This window comes from Chiloscyllium punctatum, chromosome 23 (genome assembly GCF_047496795.1).
Source record: "Chiloscyllium punctatum isolate Juve2018m chromosome 23, sChiPun1.3, whole genome shotgun sequence".
Taxonomy (NCBI): Eukaryota; Metazoa; Chordata; class Chondrichthyes; order Orectolobiformes; family Hemiscylliidae; genus Chiloscyllium; species Chiloscyllium punctatum.
Window position 1 is genome coordinate 77092953 of NC_092761.1, and position 27505 is coordinate 77120457.

Here is a 27505-nt window from a genome sequence, read left to right on the forward strand (position 1 = left end):
GCTCCTGAGCTACTGGGGGTGTGGAAATGTGTTGCAAGAAAGGCTGTAGTCTGCAAGTTTAGCTGGGGTGGGGTGAGGAGTAAATGATACATGGAGATGAAGCCCAGCGAGAGAAAACCACAGTGGGGCAAACAAAGGAACGAGTAAAGGTCAGCCTGGGAGAATGAATAGAAAGTGCTCAGCCCCTAAAATTATTGAACTCAATATGGAGTCCAGATGGTTACAGTGTATCCAAGAGGAAAATGAGGCGTTGCTCTTCCAGCTTACGCTGAGCTTCATTGGAGCTGTGCAGCAGCTGGCTAGTCAGCATTCGGATGGTCGATAAGGTAACTGTAGTTCCAAAAATTTACAATTGACTTGCATTAAAAAATTGTGTTACTGACATTTAAATTGAATGAAATAGAATGTCATGTCGCATATATGAACAGCAATTCCTTTTCCACCAATGGTTCCTTATTTAAACTGCATATGAATACACCAGAAATAGTATTATATGTAATATTATATTACATTTAGCCTGAATATAAGTCACTGAACAATGCAATTTTTGCAACCTCTAGAACCTATACACAAATTAATATTTGGCAGTAACCAATGATAAACAGGAACAATATTTTTGAGGTTACTATGAGTGCTGGGTGTAAGAATGTTTAATACTGTTGAAACATAAGGAACAGCTTAACTTAATTTTGTTATTATAAAAAAATCTCAAAGTAACCAAACACAATACTTGAAGCCTCATTGGTCAATATGTAAGCACTGGAATCATTATAACATTTCCCCCAAAGCATAAATATTTTGAAATGCTGCCCAGTTAATTCTCAGAATTGCACATGAAACCCCATTAAAGCTTTACTTGGTGCATAAATAAAGGCAAGAGCAACAAGACATCACTAAGTTAATTTGTTTAACTGATAAAAATTTAAACTGAAAACTTCATTTCATTTCATAAATTTGAAGAAAATGATCCAAAAAAATTTCAGTCTTCCAAAAAAAACCTGTTTTCAAAAATGTAGATACTGGATATCCCTCAGGAGTTATTTTTACTAGATTCATTGCAGGAATTTTGATCAGGTTTCTGAAACTAAATAGTTTCCAAGGTTAAAAAGAATAATAAACAAGGGCATCATGCAAAATATAAAGGGGTAACTCAGGAGCACAACAACAACATTGTGCAAGCTCATAATATACTGCAATCCTCAGAGTAAATGTCACAAGTTATTTTTCATTATCATGAAGTAAATGTGAGTACCCTCTTCTAACAAAAGACCATTAGACCATCTGGCCTGCAATTAAGCTTTCTTAAAATCATTTCTACCTTTTCAAAACCTAGAAAAAGTTTTTCAGATGCAAAGAGACTTGCTTATTTCAAACTGAGTTTATGCCGTATATAATTCAGAATTAAGCTGAAGAAATTCTGCTTCAATTACCTTTAATAATCTTTATTTGTGATATAAGTCATGAATGAGGATTTCTGAATACATACAGCTGAAAGAAATGCCTTTCTGGAACTCTTTTCATGAGCTTTTAAAAGGGCTGCAGATGATATGATGATGTACTGCTGCACACTTTTCATCACATCAATTATATTGGTCCTATCTGACATTTTTTGTTCAGATATGTCATTAGATTCTATGATTTAAAAATGGTTTCAACAACAATGCTTCTGTTCCATGCAACAGATTCAAAAGTCAACAGATACAAAGAAAGGTTGCTTTATTGGTTATTACATGGAAGAAAATGAACAATTTTCATATATCTCCGAGGCCTTTTTTTGGCTGGAACATGAAACACATTTCTATTGTTTGGAAGCCAGTATGGCAGCTACACAAGGCGGTTAATTATATTGTTTCTAGATATTTATCCTCTGAAGCACTTTTCAAATTTGGCCCCATAAAAACAACTTTTCATTCCATCATTTGTAGATCTGAATGATAATAAGGAGAGTATGTCAGCCAACTGTACCATCAGACAATTTTCGCTGAGACTTGATAACTATGAATAGACTGATCTCGCTGAAACTAAGGAAAACCAGAAGCATAGTCCAAAGAGATCCAATTTTTCCAACACTGTTCCAGTAAACCCTTTAAATTGGATTATAACTTGGAACGGATTAAAATAGGCTAGCCAGCAAAACGGAGGCATGCAGAATAAAAAGGAAAGCAGCATCGTGGATATAAATTTAGCTAAGTGAAGGGAAACAGCTGCTTTTAGCTTGGAGGAATATATAATGCAGGGCTCCACAGGATTAATACTAGAACCACTCTTCTTGATATTCACTAATTACCTGGTCTTGGGTGTACAGGATACAATTACAAAATTGGGAGATGGCGTAAAACTAGGGTGCATTATAAATGGATAGTGATAGACTTCAAGGAGGCATAGACAAGCAGATGGATTGGATAGACACATGGCAGATGAAATTTAATGCAGGGAAGTGTAAAGAGAAACATTTTGTTAGGAAGAATGCGGAGATGCAATGCAAAGGTTAGCATAGGAACAAAATGAATAGGAACAGAGAAACTTAGAGACATATGTGTATGCTGAAGATGGCAGAGAAGTTAAAACAAAAACCACCAAAAACTGTAAGCAGGATCTTGGGCTTTATAGATGTAATCATAGGGATACAAAAACAAGCTTGGCCTTAACTGGAGTGTTGTGTCCAATTCTGGGTGCTACGCTTTAGGAAAAATCCGAAAGCTTTAGAGCGGGAGTAGAAAATATTTATAAGAATAGCTCCAGGGATGAAGGACTTCAGTTATTTGGATATATTGTAGAAGTTTGGGGTGTTGCCTTCAAGAAATCGAAGAGGAGATTTAATAGAGGTGCTCAAAATCACAAGGAGTCTGGATAGCACAAATAGAGAGAACCTGTTTCCATTGAGAAAGGGATCGAGAATCAGAGAAAATTTTCAAAGAATGACAAAATGACCAATGGCAACATGACGATAAACATTTTTAGTCACGAAATGACTAAAGGCTGCAATGCCCTGCCTGACAATGTGGTATGGGCAGATTCAATTGGAGCATTCAAAAGCAAATTGGACAAACAACGGAACAAAAAATGTTGCAGAATGACAGTGAAAGGTCAGGGGCATGGTAGTAGTTTAGTTGTCTTTCAGACAGTCAAGATTGGCAGACCAGGTTTTTCACTGCCGCAACTACTCCGAGCATTAAAAGAATTTTATGCCGGACAAGATTTGAGCTGGTAACTCCTCAAATAATAAGAATGGAAATATAGGTGCATAGGAATATATATCTCAGACTGAATGATTAGGACCAATTATAATAGATATTTGAAACAAAATGTTAAAGGGAATTAGAATTTCTAAAGAAAAATATCAGTTAATATAATTCTTTTTACAAAACCATGCAGAAAAATTAAGCAACAGGTTATGTAAACATTATATATAACACAGCTGTCTCAGATTCTTAGAAATACTTTGCAACTGCCAAAATATATGGAATGAAGAAATTTCAAGTTACAGAACTTTAGATAGATCATTAATAAATAGAAAGATAAGTTTTATTCTATTGGTATTTGATGTCTGGACGTTGAAAGGAATGAAGATTAAACCTTCGGAACTAAGTTAACTAATTAGACACCGCAAGTGCCTGTCAATTTTAATTGCTGAGAAAGTGGATTTAAGTCTTCAGGATGTCTAAATTCTTCATTGTTCTACATTATTTTACACAAACTCTATTAATTGTACAACAAAGTACACTCAGAAACATATCATTTTTCTGTCAATAATAATTAAATCACCCATGCAGTGCAGAAGAAGAGCAAAACAGTTATCACCAGTGCCCTGACCACGACTTATCTCAAACTCCAACACTAGGACAGATTATTTAACTGTTATCACATTACTATTGCTGGATGTTTGTTGGCTGCCATATTTTTTCTACATTATCAGAGTACTTTATTTCAAAGTACTTAACTGATTGTAAAGCATTTTAAGACGAGCTGTGATTGTGAAAGTTGGTATATGAATGCAAATCTAGATTTCTTTCCCCTTAAAAACATGAGTGCAACATGTCTCCACCTCTCTGTGTGACAGCATAGCTCCATCCTCGAACCACTCTTTAGGTAAACAAGTTTTTCAAATACTTAATTGAATTTATCAGACTTTATATTATGCTTATAACTTATGGTCCCTAATTTTGGACTCCCAACAAGTATCTATATCTTCCCTGCCAAACAATTTCATAATTTTGAAACCTCTAATCATCATCATCATCTTGATATCAGACAGTGCATTAGATGGTTAGGCAGGCAGCAGGAAAACATTTTTACAATGCTGATGGTGGAGGCGTACCATTCAAGCAGCATCTTTTATGATTTGTGCAATTAGGTGCTGCATAATATAGCCCTATTTAGTTTATGTCCCACTACGGGACAGCACGGTGGCTCAGTGATGGGCGCTGCTCCCTCACAGCACAAGACACCTGGGTTCGATTCCACCCACTAGCAACTGTCTGTCTGGGAGTTTGCACGTTCTCCCTGTGTATGCATGGGTTTCCTCCCCTAGTAATGTCCTCAAACTAATTTTTGGTTAATTATGTAAATGGGAGGGGGCTGGGGTTCTGGGGAAGGTAGCTTAGGGTGCGATAGGTAGACAGAGGTGGGATAATGGTGATAGGTCAGAGGGGAGGGTGAAGCAGATGTGTGGGACGGAAGATGAACAGGTAGGACAGGTCATGAGAGCGGTGCCGAGTTGGAAGGTTGGATCTAGGCTAAGGTGGGTGGGGTGGGGGGGGGGGGGGGAGAGAGAATGAGGAAACTGGTATAATTCACATTAATGCCATGGGGTTGGAGGGTCCAGAGGTGGAAAATGAGACATTCTTCCTCCACGTGTCAGTTGGTTAGGGAGTGGCAATGGAAGAGTCCCAGGACCTGCATGTCCTTGGCGGAGTGCAAGGGGGAGTTGAAGTGTTTGGCTACGGGGCGATGGGGTTTTGTTGGTTCGGGTGTCCTGGAGATGTTCTCTGAAGCGCTCTGTGAGTAGGCGTCCTGTCTCCCCAATGTAGAGGAGACCTTACCGAGAGCAACGGATACAGTAAATTACGAGTAGAAGTGCAGGTGAAATTTTGCAGGATGGGAGGAGGTGTAGTCCAGGTAGCTGTGGGAGTCGGTGAGTTTGTCAAAGATGTCAGTGTTGAGTTGCGAACCTCGGTTTGGGCCACAGCTTCCAACCTCATAGTTCAGGAATCCCGCACCACCTAGTTCTACCTCCTACCCAGGATCCACAAGCCTGACTACCCTGGACGCCATCATGTCAGTCTGCTCCTGCCCCAGTGAACTCATCTCCACATACCTCGATACCATCCGTTCCCACCCCAGTCCACCCCACATATATTCGGGACACCACCACGCCCTCCACCTCCTCCAAGACTTTCGTCTCCCTGGCCCCCAACACCTCATCTTCACCATGGACCTCCAGTCCCTATACATCTCCATGTGCCATGACCAGGGCCTCCAAGCCCTTCGTTTCTTTCTCTCCTGACGTCCCCACCAGTACCCTTCCACTGACACTCATTCATTTGGCTGAACCGGTTCTTACCCTCAATAATTTCTCCTTTGAATCCTCCCACTTCCTCCAGATGAAAAGGGTAGCCATGGGCACCCGCATGGGCCCCAGCTATGCCTGTTTCTTTGTCGGTTACATGGAACAGTCCATCTTCCATAGTTACACCAGTACCATTTCCTACCTTTTCACCCGCTACATTGATGACTGCATCGGCACCACCTCATGCTCCCACGAGGTGGTTGAACAGTTCATCAACTTCACCAACACATTCCATCCCAACCTTAAATTCACCTGGACCATTCTGACAATTCCCTCCCACTCCTGGACCTCTCCATCTCCATCAACAGTGACTGACTCAACACTGACATCTTCTTCAAATCCCTAGACTCCCACAGCTACCTGGACTACACCACCTCCCATCCTACCTCCTGTAAAAATGCTATTCCTTATTCCCAATTCCTCTGCCTCCACTGCAACTGCTCCCAAGAGGACCAGTTCCACCGCAGAACACACCAGACTGCCTCCTTCTTTAATTGATGATGCCCTCGAGCGCATCTAATCTATTTCCTGCACCTCCGTCCTCGAACCCCACCCCTCCAACTGCAACAAGAACAGATCCTCCTTGTTACGACATAGGGTAAACTCTCCTGCTTAATGTAAATCAGCAATACAGAAAAGATTTTTCCCATGCAGTAATCTGTGAAAATTTGATAGGCCAAGAACTATTTAAAGTAAAAATTAACAACTTTATTTCTTAAAGTATAACAGAGAATAATTAACTAACAACTATTTACAAATCCTTCCTCTAACCTACTTTTACATTCCCCTTTCTACAATACTGGTCCAATAAAATTCCCAATTAAGGTTTACAAAATAAAACTTCTAATTTCAAAACCAGGCAGCTTTCGTTCCTCAGTATTTCGGTCTTCTTTTCTTCTTCGGGATTCTGCTTTATAGGTCACTTATCGATAAAGGACATGCCACTCCACCAAGGACGTGCAGGTCCTGGGCCTCCTCCATCACCACTCCCTAACCACCCGACACCTGGAGGAAGAACACCTCATCTTCTGCCTCGGGACCTTCCAACCCCATGGTATCAATGTGGATTTTACCAGTTTCCTCATTTCCCCTCCCATCACCTTATCCCAGATCCAACCTCCCTCGTGACCTGTCCATCTTCCTTCCCACCGATCCGCTTTACATTCCACTCTGACCTATCACCATTCGCCCCATCTCCATCTACCTCTCGCACTCTAAGCTTCCTTCTCCCCCAGCCCCACCCCCTCCCATTTATCTCACCACCCTCAGCTCACAGCCTCATTCCTGAAGGGCTCTTGCCCGAAATGTCGACTCTCCGGCTCCTCGGATGCTGCCTAACCTGCTGTGCTTTCCTAACACCACACTCTCAACATTGAATTATGTCTCTGTTTTTTTCTTTCATATTAACAAATGCAAGTTTCTTATGGAACAGTCCTATGTATTGAGTTTGTCTCATGGTGGCAGAATAGAACATCTAAAGGAAAAGTGACTAAAGATTCCTACTGAAGAGCTTATGCTCAAAACGTCGGCTATCTTGCTCCTCGGATGCTGCCTGACTGGCTGTGCTTTTCCAGTGCAACACCTTTTGACAGCATCCACAGTACTTACTTCCTCTGAAGAACCGTACTGTGTGTTTGAGAACTCAAAGGCAGGATGCAAAATTTGGTCAAGCTACAAACTTGCTAAGATAGCAAGAGCCTGCAAACTTTAAACTGTGCAGAAGCTGTGACAGAAAAGGGGCCTCTTCGCCTGTGACCCCGGAAATGCTCCATCAGTCCAGCATTGGAGATTGATAAGAGATAGTTTGAGATAATACCCCAAGCAACTGTTTGTGCCTATTCCATATGACCATAAGATATAGGGGCAGAATTAGGCAATTCAGCCAATCGGGTCTGCTCTGCCATTTGATCATGGCTGATAGGTTTCTCAATCTCATTCTCCTGCCTGTGCCCTATAATCCTGATCCCCTTACCAATAAGAGCCTATCTATCTCTGACTTAAATACACTCAATGACTTGACCTCCACAGCTCTCTGAAGCAATGAGCTCGTCAAATTAACTACTGTCTGGCTAAATAAATTCCTCCTCATCTCAAATCTAAAAGGGTAGTCCCTTCACTCTCAAGCTGTGCCCTCTGACCCTGGTCTCTCCTACTAGTGGAAACATCTTCTCAATGTGCACTGCATCTCAGTATTCTGTAAGTTGCAATCAGCACATCCATTTTGCCTGTAGTTATCTCTTTTAGAAGCATAGGATATAGACCATCAGGTCATGGAAACTTGCTGGATTTTAGTTCCAAAAATAGAAATTGCTGGAAAAGCTCTGGCAGCATCTGTGAAAGGAAACCAGAGTTAATGTTTCGGTCTGGTGATCCTTCCTCAGAACTTAGTTCTTTAAGTTTCTCAAGTACTTCTTCCCTAATGATATCAATCGTCTTAATTTCCTCACTAGGTTACCCTCTGTTTCTAATATGTAACTTGCAACTTTTAATGTGATAACAGACACAAAATATGTCTGAGGAAGGGTCACTAGACCCAGAATGTTAATTCTGATAGCTCTCCAAAGATATTGCCAGAGCTGCTGAGCTTTTCCAGCAATTTCTGTTTTGTTTCGGACAAAATATTTATTCAATGTCTCAACTTTTTCCTCATTTCCCATGATCATTTCTCTCATCTCTACTGGATCAACCTTGACTCAAATTGCTCTTTGTTTTTGTTTGCTTTATAGAAATTTAATCCAAGCTCTAATAATCTTTTATATTCTTGACTGGTTTAGTTTCACTTTTTAAATTAATTGTCTATTAGCTCCTTGCTAGCATCTAAAACACTCGTACCACAGTACTATTCTTTGCAACATTATCTATCATAGTGATTAATCACTGTAACAATGTATTTGATTTTTCATTATCCATTTGGGGAAGGAATGCATGCTTTCATTAAAAAATGATATCCTTGATGTGACTTGATTCTCTTCATACAATTCTAGCATGCTAATGCTAATCAGAATTAGGCAGGAATTAAAACTGGGTTTGCGTAATGGGTAATAGTACTTTATACTGCTGCTCTATGTCTGCCATAACACAAAAAGAGGACATTTATCCATAGGCTATATTTATTATAAAATACTAGCTTTAGCACAAGAAATAATTTCAAGCAGAAAAAAAAGGATTGAGTTGAAATTACACCCCAACTATCGATTTCTCATCAGAGTTCCCTTTTTCAGTTGACTTACGTATTCACACACAAAATATTTCAAAGGATGTGTACTGAAAAACAATGTAGAATTTGTGAAGATTTTTGCTCTTTTTTATGTTTATTCATGTAATAAGTTTATAGAAGAAAAATTACAAATTTTTAAAAATCAAGTAACAGCAGTAAATATTCCCACATTCAGTATGACACTAAACACAATTTTTGCATGATCTAATGAAAATATGATTCTTTTATAATATCAATGCAACTCAAGCTCAAACTTTGAAAAGATTCCTTGCTATTAATAGATCATACTTCCTTCTCCAGGTTTGTGTGTTTATAAATGTTCCAGAGAGGATCCATTAATCACTGAAACATCATGTCCTGTCAGATTCTCTCTGCTAGGAAGTTATTATGGTTGACAGACTGTTTGAAGTACAACCTTTAAATTGCATCAAGAACAAAAGCTCTTTTTACAATTTTTTTTTCAGCTGGATATCAAACTTAGTTATGCACTCAAAACCTCCAATCCTTTACGACTAGGATCCGAGTCCTCATGTCAAAGTGAGTGATTATAGAGAAATGTGAGTCACGACACACAAAATTCAAACATCCCATTCAGAATAAAAACGTATCTGGAATGAAGATGTCCATCTTACATCTAAACATCAGCTACTGTTGATCTAATATTTAATCTGGCACTCTTCCAGTTAATTAAGCTAGACCAGGTGCACTTTCATGCCACTAAAATAAGCCAACTTCTTGGTAAAACCCCTCGTCTCTGTATGACTCCTTTTATTTCTTTATCAATTTCAGTGTGAATACAATAAGTTTACAATCTCTATCTGTGAAATATCTCTTACATTCAGTTCCTTATTGATCCTTGATTATTCAGGACTAGATCTACCATTGCATCTTTCTTTGTTGAATACATAACCGAGTGATAGTAGAAAGTGACCTGGAACAGTTCCACAAATTTCTCCTCATCATCATAAATAATTGTTTTGTCCTATTCTATCTTAGCTTAACTGAAGCTGCTACTATTAGAATTCAGTTGCAAATGTAATCCTCACATCTTAAATTATTTTTCCCTGACTCTTGGTGGAATATATTGATTTCAAAATGCTCCATATTCTTTACCTTTCCTCCAAATACTCTGAAGTGAATCTTGATTTGACAGAGTTCAACTTCTACTTATTCTTGGTTTCAAGACATCAGTGTCAATGGTTCAGAAGTCAACAGCCCTCTCCAAAACTAGCAGCAATGCTTTCAATATGTAATCTTCCCAAAATACCATTTTCCCCAATCGGACACTCATATGTTGCCTCAATTTGTGGTATAAGTTGTATTCTTGAGAATATTAAATTTAAAGCCTTTTTTCTTACTTTATAATTAGTGCAGGACCTATTAAAAACCTAGACTGCAGCTTCAATGAAAAAGGCTTATTAATAACTAAAAATGTAATTTAGCTAAATATCCAAGTGGCTTGAGGGAGCCAATATTTGAAGTGACCATCAGAGGAGGTAGAAAAGACAGAAGGTTACCAGTATTGAAATGGAAGAAATTGCCAGAAAATCAATTACCAGAAGCTTTGGTGAAAGACAGCCAGTTGGTATTATTTGAACTTCTTTCTAATTTTTTCAAAATCTGGTATCAGTAAGGAACCGGAACCCTACGTCTCCCTGTTCTACAACGCTACACAGTGCCCGACATTTAATTGCATAAGTCCTGCCCTTGTTTGTTTTACCAAAATGTAATACCTCACATTTATCTAAATTAAACTAGTTCTGCCACTCAACCCACTGACTCAATTGATCAAGATCTCTTTGTAATCTTAAGTAACCTTCTCCACTGTCCACCATACCACCAATTTTGGTGACACTTACAAACTTACTAATCATGCCTTCTAATTCTCATCTAAATTATTTACATAATTGGCAAACTTATCCTGAATCCCATGCGATCCAACTTGATTAATGTACAATGCGGAACCTTGTCAAAGAATTTACTGAAATCCAGGTAAACTGCTCAGCCCTCTTCAATCTTCTTGGTTACTTCCTCAAAAAGCTGAATCAAGTTTATGAATCTTTTTCTTAACCAAAACTTCAACTTCTGTCGTCATCCAGCATTCCCTACACCTACTAGCCTTTCACCCTACACCTACTTTCACCCTAACAGGAATATACTGTCTCTGGACTCTCACGATCTCATTTTTGAAGGCTTCCCATTTTCCAGCCATGCTGTTACCTGTGAACATCTGCCCCCAATCAGCTTTTGAAAGTTCTTGTCTAATACCTGGTAAAATTCACCTTCCTCCAAATTAGATCTTCAATTTTTAGATCTAGTCTATATTTTTCCACCACTATTTTAAAACTAATAGAATTATTGTCGCTGGCACCAAAGTGCTCCCCCCCCCCACTGACACCTCAGTCACCTGCCCTGCAGTATTTCCCAACAGCAGGTCAGGTTTTGCACCTTCTCTAGTATGTACATCTACATACTGAATCAGAAAATTTCTTGTACACACTTAAGTTCCTCTTCATCTAAACCCTTAACACTATGGTGACCCGTTTGGAAAGTTAAAATCCCCTACCATTACTACCCTACTATTGTCACAGATAACTGAGACCTCCTTACAAATTTGTTTCTCAATTTCTCACTGACTAATGGGACTCTATAATTCTGATCTGCAGTCCTCACTTTCTTCTAGGTCATTATAAGCTTACTGCAAAACCTCTTCCAAGGATGCGTATGTTGATGAAATTCTCCTCCTCCCTTTACAAGGTCTGCAGTCCTCACATTCTCCTGAGTCTATAATACAATCACAATAAGGTAATCAGCCCTTTCTTATTTCTGAGTTCCACCCAAATACACCCTTGGATGTATTCCCAGGAATATCCTCCGTAATTATAGTCATAATGCTATCCTTATCAAAAATGCAACTCCCTCTCCTCGTTACTTAGACTGTAATTAACATCAAAAATAAAATTGCTACTCAGAAAACAGTTGGTTTAATTTCTCTCAAAGTTGTAACTCAAGACATTAGACAAAATGTCAAATTTATGCTCTCTTTTTGCTTTAAATTAGGTTCCTATGGTTAGTTTTCAGATTCCAGGATAAAGGCATGGCAAGATCAACTTTGGTGTCAGGTCTTCGAAATGACTTCCCAAAGCCACAAGCATGACCTAGCCAGTGGAGGAGATTTTAAACAAATCCAGCAACTCAAAACTGGGCACCCAGGAGGTGCGCTGGGCCAACAGCAACAACAAAATTGTGCTGAAACCCAATTTGTAATCTCATTACAGATACTGATCTATCTTCCATTTTAAATTTACCATCAACCAGGATATGCAGCTTGCATTATGTCACACCAGGAGTAGCTTTGACATACCTATAAATGATAGCACAACTTAGTGAAGCTACTAACAGCAGAAACAACAAGCAATAGCTAGCTCACAGTGATTGCACAAGTAATCTGAGTCATTAATGGTGGTAGACAATTAAACAACTAACAGGAGAAAGAGATTCCACAAATATCAGCATCTTCAACAACAGGGAAGTCCAGCACACCAGTGCAAAGGCTAAAACTGAAATATTTGTATCCATCCAGTGGATGATCCATCTCACTGTCCTCCTAAGATCCTTAGTATCACAGATGCAAGTCTTTAGCCAATTCAATTCAGTCAATATGATATAAAGGAACAGTTGAAAGCACGAGATACTGCAAAGGATATGGGCCCTGACACCACTCTAGCAATAGTACTGAAGACATATGCTCTAGATCTAACTCTGCTCCGAACCAGCTGTTGTAGTGCATCTACAACACTGGCATCTACCCAGTAATGTGGAAAACTGTCAGCTATGTCCTGTCCACAAGAACTGTAACCAATAAGCCAACCAATTATCGCTCCATCAGTCTACTGTTGATCATCAAAGTGATCAAACATCGCTATCAAGTAGCTGTTGTCTCAGCTACTTCTTTTCATTGAAGCTCAGGTTTAGTTTTGCCAGTGTCAGACACCTCTTGAATTTTAAACTGGACAACAAAAAAACTGAAAGAACTGCAAATGCTGGAAATCTGAAACAAAAACAGAAATTGCTCCAAAATCTCTGCATTCCTTGCAGCAGCTGTTGAGAGAAATCAGAATTTATGTAACGGGTCCAGTTACAACGTGGTCCATGGTGGATCAATCACAACTGTGGTTAGCGCTAAGGCCTCTCAGTGCCAGGGACACAAGTTTGATTTCACCCTTGGGTGACTGTCTGTGTGGAGTTTGCACATTCTCGTTGTGGCTGCGTGAGTTTCCTCCAGCTGCTCAGCCCACCCACAGAGAGTGTTCATCTCCTCCCGCACATCAACAGGAGCTGTGTTGCCACTACTAATATATTCACCAGATGGCCAGGATCATCAGGGGCAGTGGGCCAAAGGTTACTGAGGGTGGAATGCACATTGCAAGAGGTGGGGAAGCAAGGGTAGGAGGACTGCTTTCACTCCACTCTCCCAATGTTAGATCTCTAGAATGAATGGCTGACAAAAAAAAAGAGCGCTGATCTACCACCATGATATAGACGTTTGCCTCCAGCAAGGTATGAGTACTTATCAATACTTATAATAATTGTATAAAAGTTACAGTTACATAAAGACTAAATACGTATAATGTGGTACAGAAATGTTCAACAGATGTTTATTTCAACCCCTGGCATTTACATAAATTATAGTCAGAGGCACTTCAACATCTGGACTAATATTAAGCTATTCGGTTACACACAGCAGCATGCTTTCATCAGTGTGTCATGCTTCAAGTGGGCCCACTAAGATGGTGACTGAGACTTTATTCTAAAGTCATATGCAATGTTATAGTTATAATATCATGAATACACCTGTTAAAGAAATACTGCATACTAACTGTGAGACATAATTGTACACCTCAGGAGAATGCTGAAAAATCCAATAGGGTTTGCTTGGCAGCCTTTGGGAGTCATGGAAAGCTGCTCCCATTTTAAGTGGGTTCAGGTCAACTTATTCACTAATGAAGCTAGTTGACACCATCAGGCCCTGGCCACAGTGGTTACTGCCATGGCATGCTGGATTAAATTGCACTTTATGTTCTAAACGAACTAACATAATGCTAAGAGGATAAACATATCTTCCTTATTTTTTGTTGTCTTATTCAATTTGCTTTTGCAGTTCTGCCTTCTGGTACTGTTCTTCAGAAGACAGGAGTAGAATGTTTAAACTCCTGAATCAGGTGCTGAATTTAGAATGGTTTTCTCGTTAGAAGCCCAAACATAATACTCCCTCAGCTGTCAGCTTAAGTACTCCTTCATATTCATTCCTTAGGTTTGATTTATAGTCAGCAACAGGCAGTAAATAAGGTTATATTCTCAATTAACTGTAACACCTGGCTCCAAATGATGGATAAGTGAGATTTGATTAGCCAGACTTAATCTGCTGCAGAATATTAAATGTCATGAAGTCATCCCAAAAGGAGCTTGGGGAAATTAGCCTACTTAATGCAACTGAAAGAGTTTCTATATTAATGGTACCAGTTCAAGAGCTTCCAACATGGCAGCAACATTAGCCTTGCCTTCTCTAAAATAAATGTGAAGCATGCTGAACAGGATGGCAAAAATGTATTGGTACGCAATTACAAGGTCAGCAATTAAATTCCAAATCGGGTAAGTTATTCATGGCTGAACAGCTATTCCCTATCCCGAGTCTAATAAATACTGAAACAGTCTCAAAGTACCAGGACAACCTAAAATTTCCAAACTGAAGGACATGTAAAGTTATCTGCAAGTAAACTGGAAGCAAGATGATAAACTGATTCAGTTTAACTATGTATCTAATCTAAATTAACACTGTTGAAATTATCTTTTGAAATAATGAACTGTGATTGCTCAAACAAATGAATATTTCGCTTTGAAAACTACATTTAGGGAAAATAAATATGAAACAAACAAATTAAATTTTAAAGTTTTGAACAAGTGAACCCAGAGATTATTGTTATGATCCTAGACTGGAGCCCTGAATTATGTCACAATCTGGTGAGGGATCCAGGAGACTTCCAAAAGGATGAAGAGATGGAAATCCCATTGTATATAAAACAACAAATGCAATCAAGACAGATCCAAATGGTTCTTCCAGACCTTGTTAATAATAAGATGACTCACGAAATCTCATTAAACTTCACAAGAAATCACAAATCTTAACATATGCTGATATGGTCTTGAATCTCCCTCTCAAAAACTTTGACAACTGTTCCCATTCTGTTTGATCACTCTCCTTTACTGGGTCTAAACACTCCTGGACTGCAAACCTGAACACCAGTACTCATTAACAAACATAATGCTAACTACTTCACCGTCAGCTAGCTTCACAGTGCCAATTCTGGGATTCTCCCTATTCCTCAATCTTGCTCAGTTGCAACAAAGAAATGTTGCTTGTAAGCTTTTCATCCTCCATTCTTTTAGCTTTACGTACTAACACTCATGTGCTTCTCCCAAGTCCCTCACAGCACCCCCTCCCCCCGAACAATACGAATGACCTTCCCATTTTCTCAGCTCCCCAGGATGTCTTCTGAGCCCTAACTCCAACACCTACTGCCTACTAATTATTTAAAATTCTTCCTAATTTTGTTCTAACAACACAGAGCCATCTATTGCTCTGGGCTCCTCAATTGAGACCCCCACCTGGAATCTATGTAGATCAGGTGCATTACAGCTAATGACAATATTCTCTACATTGTGTCTACATCTCTCTATATATATCCCTGTCACATACATAATAACTTCCTACAACCTTTAAACTCCTCCTCAGTGGCCGCTGAATTGTCCTTATCAACTATTAAAAGACTCTCAGTAAGCTACTCCCTCATAGCTGGGCAGAATTAAATGAGCTACTTAGCAACATTCAGTGAATTGTAGGGATTTCTGGTTTCTAAGCACAACAAAAACTTACAAAACAGATTCAGCATACTATTAACAATTAATTAACTGGAAAAGATTTATATATCAGATTTGTAAAAATGATTCCTCAGTCTAAGCATGTAACCAATTTATATCTGATGAGAAACTTATTTTGTATCTTGAATCAAGATCATTCATTTAATGCTTTATATTAAAGGCTTATGGAACATTTCAACTGTTTAATGTGTTTCTGTGTAGCATGTAGAATAGAAAAGCTCATTCAAATTCTCAGCTTCAACTGCACTTAAATTCTATCAACACTGAATATTGTGAAAGTTATGTTCTTCAACACTCTCCGGCTCTGGTGCTAAAGACTTTTGTTACAGACCTAAAGACACTCCTGGCCAAGCTCTTCCAGTATGGTTGCCCCATTGGGATTCACCATTTTTTTCAATTTCAGCAATAAATTATAATTAAGAAAAATGATATTTGGTTCATATCAAATATGTTAGACACTGCAATTTCGCACTTATTAATTTAAGTGTCACAATATGATTCTCCAGCCAGGAGAAATAATGCCTCAGCCTTAGTGTTTAAACTTGCGTCTTAAACTCTTAATTTAAATTAAAAATCACATTCAATTCATGCACAAGCCAGAGCAACAGATTTGATAAAACTGCTATTTAGAAGAGAAGCACATATGCTTTATCTAAGTAATTTGCTTCTGCATTGTATTGCATTCACAGTTCAGCTCAGTTTAAGAACCTTTTTACAAAAATAAATCATCAGTTGATTTCATTCATTTATGTACACGCTAAATATTTAATGCAAGTTACTGAGTTATTAACTTACTCAGTTTAATATCAGTCAACAGATTGCAATTTGGAAGTTCTGACTTGAGAATGACACACTAAACAGAATTTTACTTTCGAAACTAGTGTCTGTTATTGTGTGTGGACAGATTGCGTGCAACAACTCACTCACCTTTCTATCAAGGTCCCACACAACAGCCTGATTACTTTTTGCATGTTCTCAGTGCAGAGCCAGCTCCAGTGATCTTTCATCAGTAAACAAAGGAGATCCAGTGCTACATCTGCCAAAGCTGTTTCAGAACGTTCTGTTTCAAAAGGAAAAGAAAACCAATGAGCATTATTTCATGGTTACCATAAATAAATAGCACCTGAAATAATGTTTCAAAATCAGGATTATTACAACCAAATCAGCTTTACATTTAAAGCCCTCTGACTAAAAGAAGAATGTATTGTTTCTGCAGTTTATGTATGATTAAATCTGTCTATTAAGGCTGGTATGTGCAATGAATAAGGAACATGGCTGTACTTGAGAAACAGCTCACAAATGATAAGCTTTAAGACCTTTAAGGCATCAAGCTTTTCTTAAGATCTGCAACATATTCTAGCCTTGTTATAAATATCTACTTTGCAAGAATTATTTTGTTAAAAAGTCATTTGACACAAATTAGGGAAGATGGCCAAATATATTATGAAACAATTAACTATTATAGGGACTGTTGAAGGTTAAAAAAACAAAACGTCAAGAGTGAACAGTTGAGAAAAAGACCAGAACAGCTGATGCTAAGTTCAGGCGCACAGCTGGAAGAGTATTCTCGAATAAGAATCAGAAAGATAGATCAGGTGACTAATGTGCATTAGGCTACGGGCTATGATGTTTCATTCGGGTGAAGTTCAGGAGATCAGAATGTCGGGCTTATGAGGAAACAGAAACTGCACGAGGAACACATGATGATTTCAACAAAATAGGGCCAAAAGGGGAGAATGGCAGACAACATTCTATAAGGGGAAACTGAGGGAGTTGGTGACAGACTTAGCCTTCTTTTGATTTTGACACAAACCCAGCTCACGATTAAGTACGGTTCCTCTATAATGCGATGGTTGGCTCTTGTGCAATCCTGCATTACAGAAAAATCATACTTTACAAACAGCACTTAATGAGTTGGCGCTGTAATCCTGTTACAGCCAACAATGTTTTAAAATTTCGCGCCTTAGAAACAGCATGTCTAACTCGTCAATTGTGTTACAGTGAATTAGTGTTGACGAAATGCACTTTACAACAGAACAACCTGTAGCGACACATATGTGTTCAGATGAACCAAATGTAAAAAGCAGGAACAAAATTGAGGGCAGAGGCACAGAATTCCTGCAAAGAAAGGATGGCATTAAGCTTTCTGATGTAAGCTGCAGGACATTCTGCTTACCTAAATCAGTCAGCATACAAATAAAGAAACATAGCCTCAATGTATTCATGGAGCTGAGACAAAATGACTGATTTTATCTTGCTGTTTATAAAAAAAGAAGTTTATTTTGTTTTATCACCAGGTACTCCACATGGAATCAATTTAATGCAATTGGTAGCACTTCTGCCTCTGAGCAAGGGGGCTACTAGTTTAAATTCAATGACAGGTTTGAACACATATTCTAAAAGTGAGAGAGTACAGCAGTATAGAAGGAATACTACATAGTGGGAAGTATCACTTGCCAGGTCAGATGTTAATCCCAGCCTGTTCTTGAAGATGTAAAAGACGAAATGGCACTATATGAAAAACAGCAAGAAGTTCTTCCCAATCCTGGCCAGATTTTCTTCTGAACAATCATATTATCTAGTCATTTGTTAACGTGCTGTGCGTGGGACTTTGCCATGCATGATCATATTGTATTGTGATCACAGTAGTGATCATATTTCAAAAGAATTCCACTCACTGCAAAACATATTGGAATGTTTTGCAAATGTAAGATAAAACCAATTGTTCTTCATTTTCCGAATTTTGCAAATATCAATTTTGTATGAAATTAACAATCTCTGAACTAAAAGTGGAATTCCTACAAGTTTCATGTTGCTTAGTCTGGATAAATTCAGATAAATTATCATCATTCAATTTTACTAGAAACATCCTTAAACCACGCTGGGTGAAATCAGCAGATCAGAACCAAAAAATGACAACTTATTGAAAATTCCTGTTAACTTTTATAATTTTTTACAGGCTATTCTAGCATCACTAATGATGTGAGCCCCGACCTATTCTATGGGATCACAGTCTCCAAGGAAAGGTCGCTGTGAAAAGCAGGGGGTAAGGACTTGTCGAGATTAGAACTTCACATTTCCAGACTGCAGGATTAAAAAGTGGTATACCTCCACCTGGTGGAGATATGTATAGATAACAACTCCCTATTCTATGCACCTCAAGACATTTATTTTGAATTTAATGGCCCAAAGCAGGCCATTGTATTTGCAAAATGTGAATCAACTAAAAGAACAGCACAAAAACTTCTTGTTAAAGGACATAATACTTGAAGAGAAACTACATTCTCTCCCGAGGGCTATCCAGAACAGTTCAAAATTAGAGCAGGCCCATTCAGGAGTGGCATCATGCAATGCTCCTTCGCTGGAAGAGTTATGAATACCAGAACTGCTCTCCCACACTCAAAAGACTATTGAGATTAGCATAATTGAAAATTTCAAAACAGAGTTTTATAGATTTTTGTTGGGCTACAGGATTAAAGGATAGGGAATTCAAGCAGGTATGGAGCATAGTGATCAGCCATGTTAGAGCTGGGTAAAAGAACACGTTTGAGGATAACAGCTTTGATGTCTTATCCAAAGCACTTCACTGGAGCTTAATAAAGCAAAATTTCACAGCAAGTCACTTAAAGCAGTATTAAGGCGATGACCAAAGGTTTGGTCAGAGGCAGGTTCAAGGAACATTTTAAAGAAACAAGAAGAGGCAAAGACATGGACAAGTTTAGAGAGAGAATTCTACAAGTTAGTCCCTAAAGCCAGTTAACATGGGATTGTGAAGGTACAAGAATTAGATGAGCATAGATTGCTTGGAGGGATGCATGGCTTAATGGCCTATGATTACAAAGATGCAAAGAGGAGACCCAGAAGAGATTCAGAGAAGGATTTCAAAAAAAAAGTATTTTACAAGCAAATCTTTGCTTGACTGAGAACCAATGTATGTCAGTGGGCACAAGGGTGACAGCTGAACAGGACTCAGTGTAAGTAAGGACACAAGGATGGATGAGTTCCAAGCCTGAAACAGGCTGAAATAATGAAGGCTCGAAGGAAGACACACAAATGAGGATTTTGGCAACAGACGAGCTAAGTTAGGTTGAAGTTAGGTGATGTTACAAAGATTGGAAAAACAGTCTTAGGGATGGGACAGAGTAGTAGTTGGAAGCTTATCTTGAAGCTAAATATGGTATCAAACAGCCTCCTTTAAGGCTAAGACATTTCCCAAGAAAAAAAGACAGAGTTGGAAAATGGCTAATGGAGGAGGATCAAAAGAGCATTTCTGCTCATTCTAATATTGGGTGTCAAACAAAAAAAGCATATAACTTAGCAACAATAGAGCTGTCCCAAGAGATGACGGTGAGGAAGGACTGGGTGTCTTTGGTGAAAACTATCCATCCTGTTCCTTTAGAATATAGACACTGAAAGCTCAAAATGTAAATTTCCCCAATTTAGTATAAGAATAGAATTACTTCTTGAAAATTAGAGCAAGAATTGTACTGACCACTAACTGACGCTGAAATAACAAGATATATATTCTATTAAACAAAAATTTCGTAAAAAGGAATTTAAAAGATTAATTAGTTGTTTGACAGGTGTCAAGTGGTGATAACCAGGCTAACAATAATGAATATTCAGATGAAGTTTTAAAACAGTTTCATTCTAATTCTAACGTCAATGCTATTATGGAAGTTTCTGGATTTAAAAACAAAGGTCCTAGAAAGTTAATGTCAAAGAAATAATAAAAAAGCTCCTTAAGAGGATTTATACCAGTCAGTCATATAACAGAGAGAGGAAGGCAAACACATCAGACTAAAATAATTTTCCAACAATTCCTAATGGACGAGAAGGAAATCTGTTGTTGTTTAATATATCAAACAAAACAGGTGGTTAAAAATGAATCATGGACATGTTTAGGGATACTATCCTTCTTGACAAATAAGCTCACTTAAATTATTAATATGGTAGCCATACATATTGTGCCATACACCTTGGCCAGACCTCAAAATCAAAGACAAAGACAAAGACAACATAAACTTCTACAAGATACAACTCGAGTTCTCTGCTTTTCCTCGTTAAATTTTAATTATTTACTTGTTGGCATGAGAAGAACAGAAAACAAAACCATAATGTGTAAACAACTGGTTCCACATCACTTCCAAGTTGAGGAAAGCAAAGTTCTGCTCATCAATGGCCAAATCTCAGATTTGCAATTTTATCATTCCGCAGATGCCACATCAATGCAAAGCCGAAGCCAGTATAAAGAATTGGGTAATCACACAGCTCCAATACTGCAATCAACTCTCCCACATGTGTTTCTCATTTATAGAATGCTGCAAGATCCTCTGAAAATGAAAATAGCACGACTGCTGAAGTATCAGGTGAGACTGTCCTGATGTGAATTTGCTTAAAATCCTTTTGCATATTTAAGTCAGCATTTAAAATTCAGCAGTTGTCTACACCAGATATTTTTGTCTGGATAAGATGCATGTCAATTTAATACTTTTACTGGCACAAAGCTAAATTTAAGAGTTAGCATTCCAGTAAAATTCTCCCTAGATAGCTTAAGTCTGTGTTTCTATTTCTACTGCTATGGCTATGGCAAGTGGGATAACTGTCCTATTACAGTTGCCTCTAGCCTGTTTCAAATCAACAACAATTAAAATTTAAATTGCAGTCTTCAGCCTATAAATGTCAGATTTGGATCTCTTACTGCTTAACTCTATTGTAGCCATGCTGTGATGAAAGGTTACAGATTTGAAACACAACTCAGTTTTTCTCGCCACAGATGCTGCCAGATCTGCTGAATATTCCTAGCATTTGCAGCTTTAATTTCAGGTTGTAGCATAGCTGCACCTAGTACCCATTACTGTAGCCTCCAGCTCTGCTTTGTAAGAATATCAAATTGCAAAATCAACTTTGGACTAATCAAAATGGGACCAATTCAAAATAGAACGTGAAGATTTTTGGCTTCAAACTAATGCTCTTATTTTCATTCTATACCTGAAAACTCACAGACAGAAGCAATTCAGTCAGAAGCGTAAACATAACCCAATCATGTGATAATTACATTTCATTTCAAAGGTAAATAATATTCATAATTGGAAGAGCTTTGAGAAAGCATGGTTGCTCTTTCACATTCATTTTGTTCCTCAATCCTTTGCAACAAATAAATTGGATTGCCTCTTTTTATTACTTGAGAAGACTAACTCTAAAATCACAGGAAACACAGAATAATGTACCTGATTTTAAGAGACTTTGCAGTTCTGGCTGGGATGTTGCACTGAAACGCATGCTTGTCACAACAGCCAGCAGATATCCAAACGCAACAAAAGATTTTGAATATTTGTTATATAATAACATTTTCTGTATTAGTACAGTACTTAATTAGCTGAAACACTCTTTAAGGGTGCCCTGAATTTATGAAAACTCTAATGTTACAATTTGAGGTTAATAAGATTATGATGTTTTACAGCTATTGCTTTAAATTTAGCATGACTGTTCTGTAGTTTGTCCGAAAATAAGCCTGGATAGTTTGACTGTTAGAGATCAAAGGAAGGCTTAGTTGATTCATTAAGATGATGCAAATTATTAATGGTCAGGACAATGACAGTTGTATCTGAGTTTACTAGGAGTAGACTCTGCCCCAAAAAGGTTCTGTGGCTATTGAGTTGTACACAGTCCATTTATTTCGAATAAAGGCAGTTGGTATCAAGGATAACTAATTAACATTTCCACCTGGATATAAGATTTTATGTTGCCCTGAGGAAGAGGGCATTTTGGAGATCTGGTTACATACATTCTGACAAATCCATGAATGTCACAGCAGAAGCTCTCTGTGGTCAGCAAAGAGAAAAGGCGGTTTTTACTTTGCAAGCTACTGCAGCAAAATGCTGGAAGGACACAATCATTAGTTAAAGAGAAACATCCTGCAGTCACCTTTAGCATTCCAGGAGAGTTATCTTGGCATGGTCAGAGAGAAGAAAGAGCATCATAACTGAGTTTACTTTGTTGATGGATATAAGGAACTCTTCAAAACTGAGAGGGAGGTGGAAATCAGCCAACATCCCTGCTTTGAATTGCTATAAAGCTTTCCCTTCCAGAATTACAGAGTCAGAGACATACAGCACAGAAACAGACCTTTCGGCCTAACTCGTCTATGCCGACCAGATATGCCAACCTAATCTAGTCCAACTTGCTAGCAGCATTCTTATTCATATACCCATTCAGATGCCTTTTAAATGTTGCAATTGTACTAGCCTCGACCACTACCTCTGGCAGCTCATTCCACACACATACCACCCTCTGCGTGAAAAAGTTGCCCCTTAGGTCCCTTTTATATCTTTCCTCTTTCACCCTAATCTATGCCCTCTAGTTCTGGACACCACCACCCCAGGGAAAAGACTTTGTTTATTTATTATATCCATGCCCTCATGATTTTATAAACCTCTATAAGGTCACCCCTCAGCCTCCAGTGCTCCAGGGAAATCAGCCCCAGTCTATTCAATATCTCCCTATAGCTCATGGACATCAGATAAGGACATATTCACAGAAAATTGTGTTTTCCCCTCATTGTTCAAGTATCATGCCAATCCTCACCATCAAAAATAACAAAGGCCATTTTGATGAAGTAATAGAAGTTACCTAGCAACTATAACTCATTAAAGAGTCATGTCAGAAGAGAGAGGAAGCAAAAGTGGAAGCAAGATTAAAATGCAGGTGAATAATGTGAATATTCACAAATCAGACAAGAGTACAAAGATGGGGTGAATGGGAATTCTAGTTGTGAGCTGTGAGTTGTGAGTTGTATTTTCCTGAATGCTTCACAAAAACAGCATTACGTGAAACTTCCTTGTGAAACTGTCACATAGATTTCTTTTAACCAAAGAAAAAATCAGGTTATCTTCTCTGCGACCAAAACTTCAGACATTCTCTATTAACCCCAAAAGTATTATTGGCTATATTAATTGCCAATGTTTAATGAACTTTCCAGGATCATTTATCTTTTCAAAATTAATTAGAATGATATTTTTCACAGTCTTTTATGCATTCTTGCAAAATTATTGACAATATTTATTAAGTGTAATCAATATATTAAAAATTCACTGTGCAATTTTAATAATTTTCTAGCAATGACAATATTATTTACAAATAATCATGTCTTTAATTATTTTAATGCTGAATTTGAATAGGTACAAATAGACTGTATAAGGTTTAACATGAATGAAATCTAAGCTAGTACAAGTTGAGTTCAACAGGTAATGAATTTGATTCAAGAACACCTTGGAAGGATTTTGTTTTCTCTGTTTCATTTACTTCACCATGACTAATTAGACCACTGATGCCATATGTTCATAATCAGAATGCTCACTTCTAACAAATATAATCAAATCTTATTTTCTGTTTTATTAATTTTAATAAATTGAATGATTTAAGAAATTAAACAAATTTAATAAATTGAATAATTTACCAGAGTTTATAAGAACAACTGATGCAAACCTAGGAGTACATCAACAACTAAAACAAAATGTTACAAAAGATAAGAAAAGGCAAAATGAAAGGCTCTGCATCTGAATGCGCACAACATTCATAAAAAAAAATAAACAAATAGATAGCACATACTGAGGTGAATTAAAAATAAGTTAATCGTCATTACAGAGATACGGATGTAGAATGACAAGGGCTGGGTTCATGAAATGAAAGGTACATGACATTCAAGATAGTAGAAAGCTATGTAAAGATGGAGGGGTAGTACTGTTAATGAAAGTTGGCATTTGTGTAATAGTTAAGAGGTGAACTTGGTTCAGATCATCAGGATAGAGAATCAGTTCAGGTGGAAAAGAAGAATAGAAGGGGAAAGGAATCACTGGTCGGGGTGATCTACAGGCCCCCTGACATTAACACGAAGAAATATAGGTGTTTTAGTGAAGCAATAATCATGTGCGGCTTTCCGGAGATAATTGGATTGGTGGCAGCAGCAGTAGCATTGAAGAAGCGTTCTCAGAATGCTTTTGAGATAGTTTCTTCGAGCATCATGTTCTGGAAGCAACCAGAGAGCAGGATATATTAGCCTTGGTATTATGTAATGTTAGAGGTTAATTGATGAGCTCAGGGTTAAGGAACACTAAAGTAGCAGCAACCACAAATGATTGAATTTTACATTCATTTTGAAAATAAGATTGTAGCTAAGACTGGTGTTTTAACCTAAGAAAGGGCAACTATGTGGACATGAATGTTGAGTTAGTTGAAGTGAACTACATTCTAATCTCGGGGTTAGATCAATAGAGATGAAGCATAAAACATTTAAGGGAATATTTCAGAATATTTAGAACGTGTATATTGCTACCATAAATAAAAATTCAAAAAGGGAGGATCCATCATCCATGGTTAAATAAAGAAGTTAAATTTAAAAAGTATCAGATTTAAAGAAAAAGCATAGGACACAAAGATCAGAGTCAGGTGAGATGTTTGGTCAGAATATTTTTTAAAAAAAACAAAGAATGACAAAGATTAATCAGTAGAAAGAAATGAGTATGAGAAGCTAGCTCAAAATGTAAAAACGGATAGCAAGAGATTCTACAAGTCATTAAAAAAAGAGTAAATAAAGTCAATGTTGCTGCTCTCACAATTGAGAACAGGAGTTAACAACAGAGAACAAAGAAATAGCAGACAAAATGAACAAGTATTTTGCTTTGGTCTTCATTACAGAGCATATAAAAGACATTCCAGTAATCACTGTAAATCGGGATGTGGAAGAGAAAGACCAACTTAATGAAAGTAAAATCACAAGAGAAGCAGTACACACATACAATCCTTTATCCAAAATTCCGAAATCTGAAAAGCTCCGAAATCCAAAGGTTTTTTTCCCTTAAGTTTTTTTCTGTATGACAAGGTTATTTGGTGTGCGAACAGGTGACCCAACTTCACACTCACTCAACCCACGTCACTCAGATGTGACGTGGTGGCGTGGCATGGCATGATGTGCCATGTCAATTGTGTCTCAGCGCTCGTACTAGTCACATGTGGGTCTGCTGTAATTTTCTTTATTTCACTGTGAAAGTGTCATTTATTCTGAAATCTGAAAAACAACTGGCCTCAAGAATTTCAAATAAAGGATTGTACACCTGAACGAAGTTGACAAGTCTCTGGGTCCAGTTGGCCCTCATGCTGTGTGGTCTTAAAAGAGGTTGCTAATAAGGTTGTAGATGCATTGATCTTAAATTTTATAAAATTCCCTCAATTCAAGACAGGTTCCATAGGACAGGAAAGTAGCAAATATATCACTTCTATTCAAAATGAGACAAGTAGAAAATAGGGCAAGATGGTATGAGACAGGAACTTTCAAGAGTTGATTGAAGTAGAGATTTTAGCAGGTAAAGGGATGACTGGCAAATGGGAGGCTTTCAAAAATGTGACAACGAGAGTTCAGAGGCATCATGTTCCCGCTGGAATAAAGGGCAAGGCTGGTAAGAATAGGAAACAATAGATTAATAAAGATATTGAGGTTCTGGTTAAGAATAAGAAAGAATCAGATACCATGTTGAGACAACTGGGATCAAATGAACTCCTTGAAGAATGCAAGCTGTGTATAGACATTCTTAAGAGGGAAATGAGAAGGGCAAAAAGGGAATACAAGATAGCCTTGGCAGATAAGGTTAAATATAATCCATCGGGATTCTACATGAATATTAAGAGCAAAAGAGAATTTAAAACACAAACAGATCAGCAATGACTATTGAATGGTACAGCAGGTTCAAGGGGCTGAATAGTCTACTTCTGCACCTATTTCATATGTTCACATGTCCTCGAAGCATTCACAATAACATATTCTTTATTTTCAAAGTATCTTCCATGTAATACAAATCAGTTATTCTGAGTCACTTACATACCTGAATTCAAATCCTGATGAGAAGAGGATGATGCATTGCCCTGCAGTTTCTTGATTGCATGATCATTTTCAACTGCCACAACTCCTTTGGATTCTTTTGCTTTCAAATTAATTTGTGCTCTTTTCAGCAGTTTCTCTTTTTCCAAGATGAAATCCTCCATGCTAGCTATGCTAAGGCCATCTGGTAACTAAATGAAACAAAACAGTGGCATACTAACAAAAACAAATCCTGACATAATCATAAACAGAGCCTAATCAGAAATTAGGATAAAATATCACATCTGCATTTAGAAATTTCATAATGCTAGCAAGAATGTTAACTATTTAACAGCACACCAGTTCATAAAACAAGAGCAATTAAACATCACAAATTAATTTACTGACTTCAAGGCACTATGACAGTTACTGAGGAAATAATAAGGTGGGCGACACGGTGGCACAGTGGTTAGCACTGCTGCCTCACACACCAGAGACCCAGGCAACTGACTGTGTGGAGTTTGCACATTCTCCCCGTGTCTGTGTTGGTTTCCTCCGGGTGCTCTGGTTTCCTCCCACAGTCCAAAGATGTGCAGGTCAGGTGAATTGGCCATGCTAAATTGCCCGTAGTATTAGGTGAAGGGGTAAATGTAGGGGTATGGGTGGGTTGCGCTTCGGCAGGTCGGTGAGGACTTGTTGGGCCAAAGGGCCTGTTTCCACACTGTAAGTAATCTAATCTAAATGCAAGTTATTTATTAACTTAATGCATTGCATATATAAGATTTTTGATTATTTAAGAAATGCAGTATGCTGCCAAAAAAGTAGTCTTGGATATGATACCACATCTGATGAAATTCCTTTCTTCAATATTCCCTTTCAAATGGCGAATCAATGTACAAGGGAAAATGAGATCATTTTTGATTCTGAA

At 37.9% G+C, this 27505-nt stretch overlaps 1 protein-coding gene across 1 annotated transcript in view; it reads right to left on the reverse strand.

Moving 5' to 3' along the window:
* The window catches only part of snx19b (sorting nexin 19b), a 160782-nt gene that overhangs the window by 104171 nt on the left and 29106 nt on the right, over positions 1 to 27505 (reverse strand). The window contains exons 7-8 of the mRNA XM_072593220.1: positions 26603 to 26789; positions 16653 to 16785 (exon numbers count right to left, since the gene is read on the reverse strand). Of these exons, the coding sequence (XP_072449321.1) occupies positions 16653 to 16785; positions 26603 to 26789 (320 nt within the window). The remainder of the gene's footprint in view (positions 1 to 16652; positions 16786 to 26602; positions 26790 to 27505) is intronic.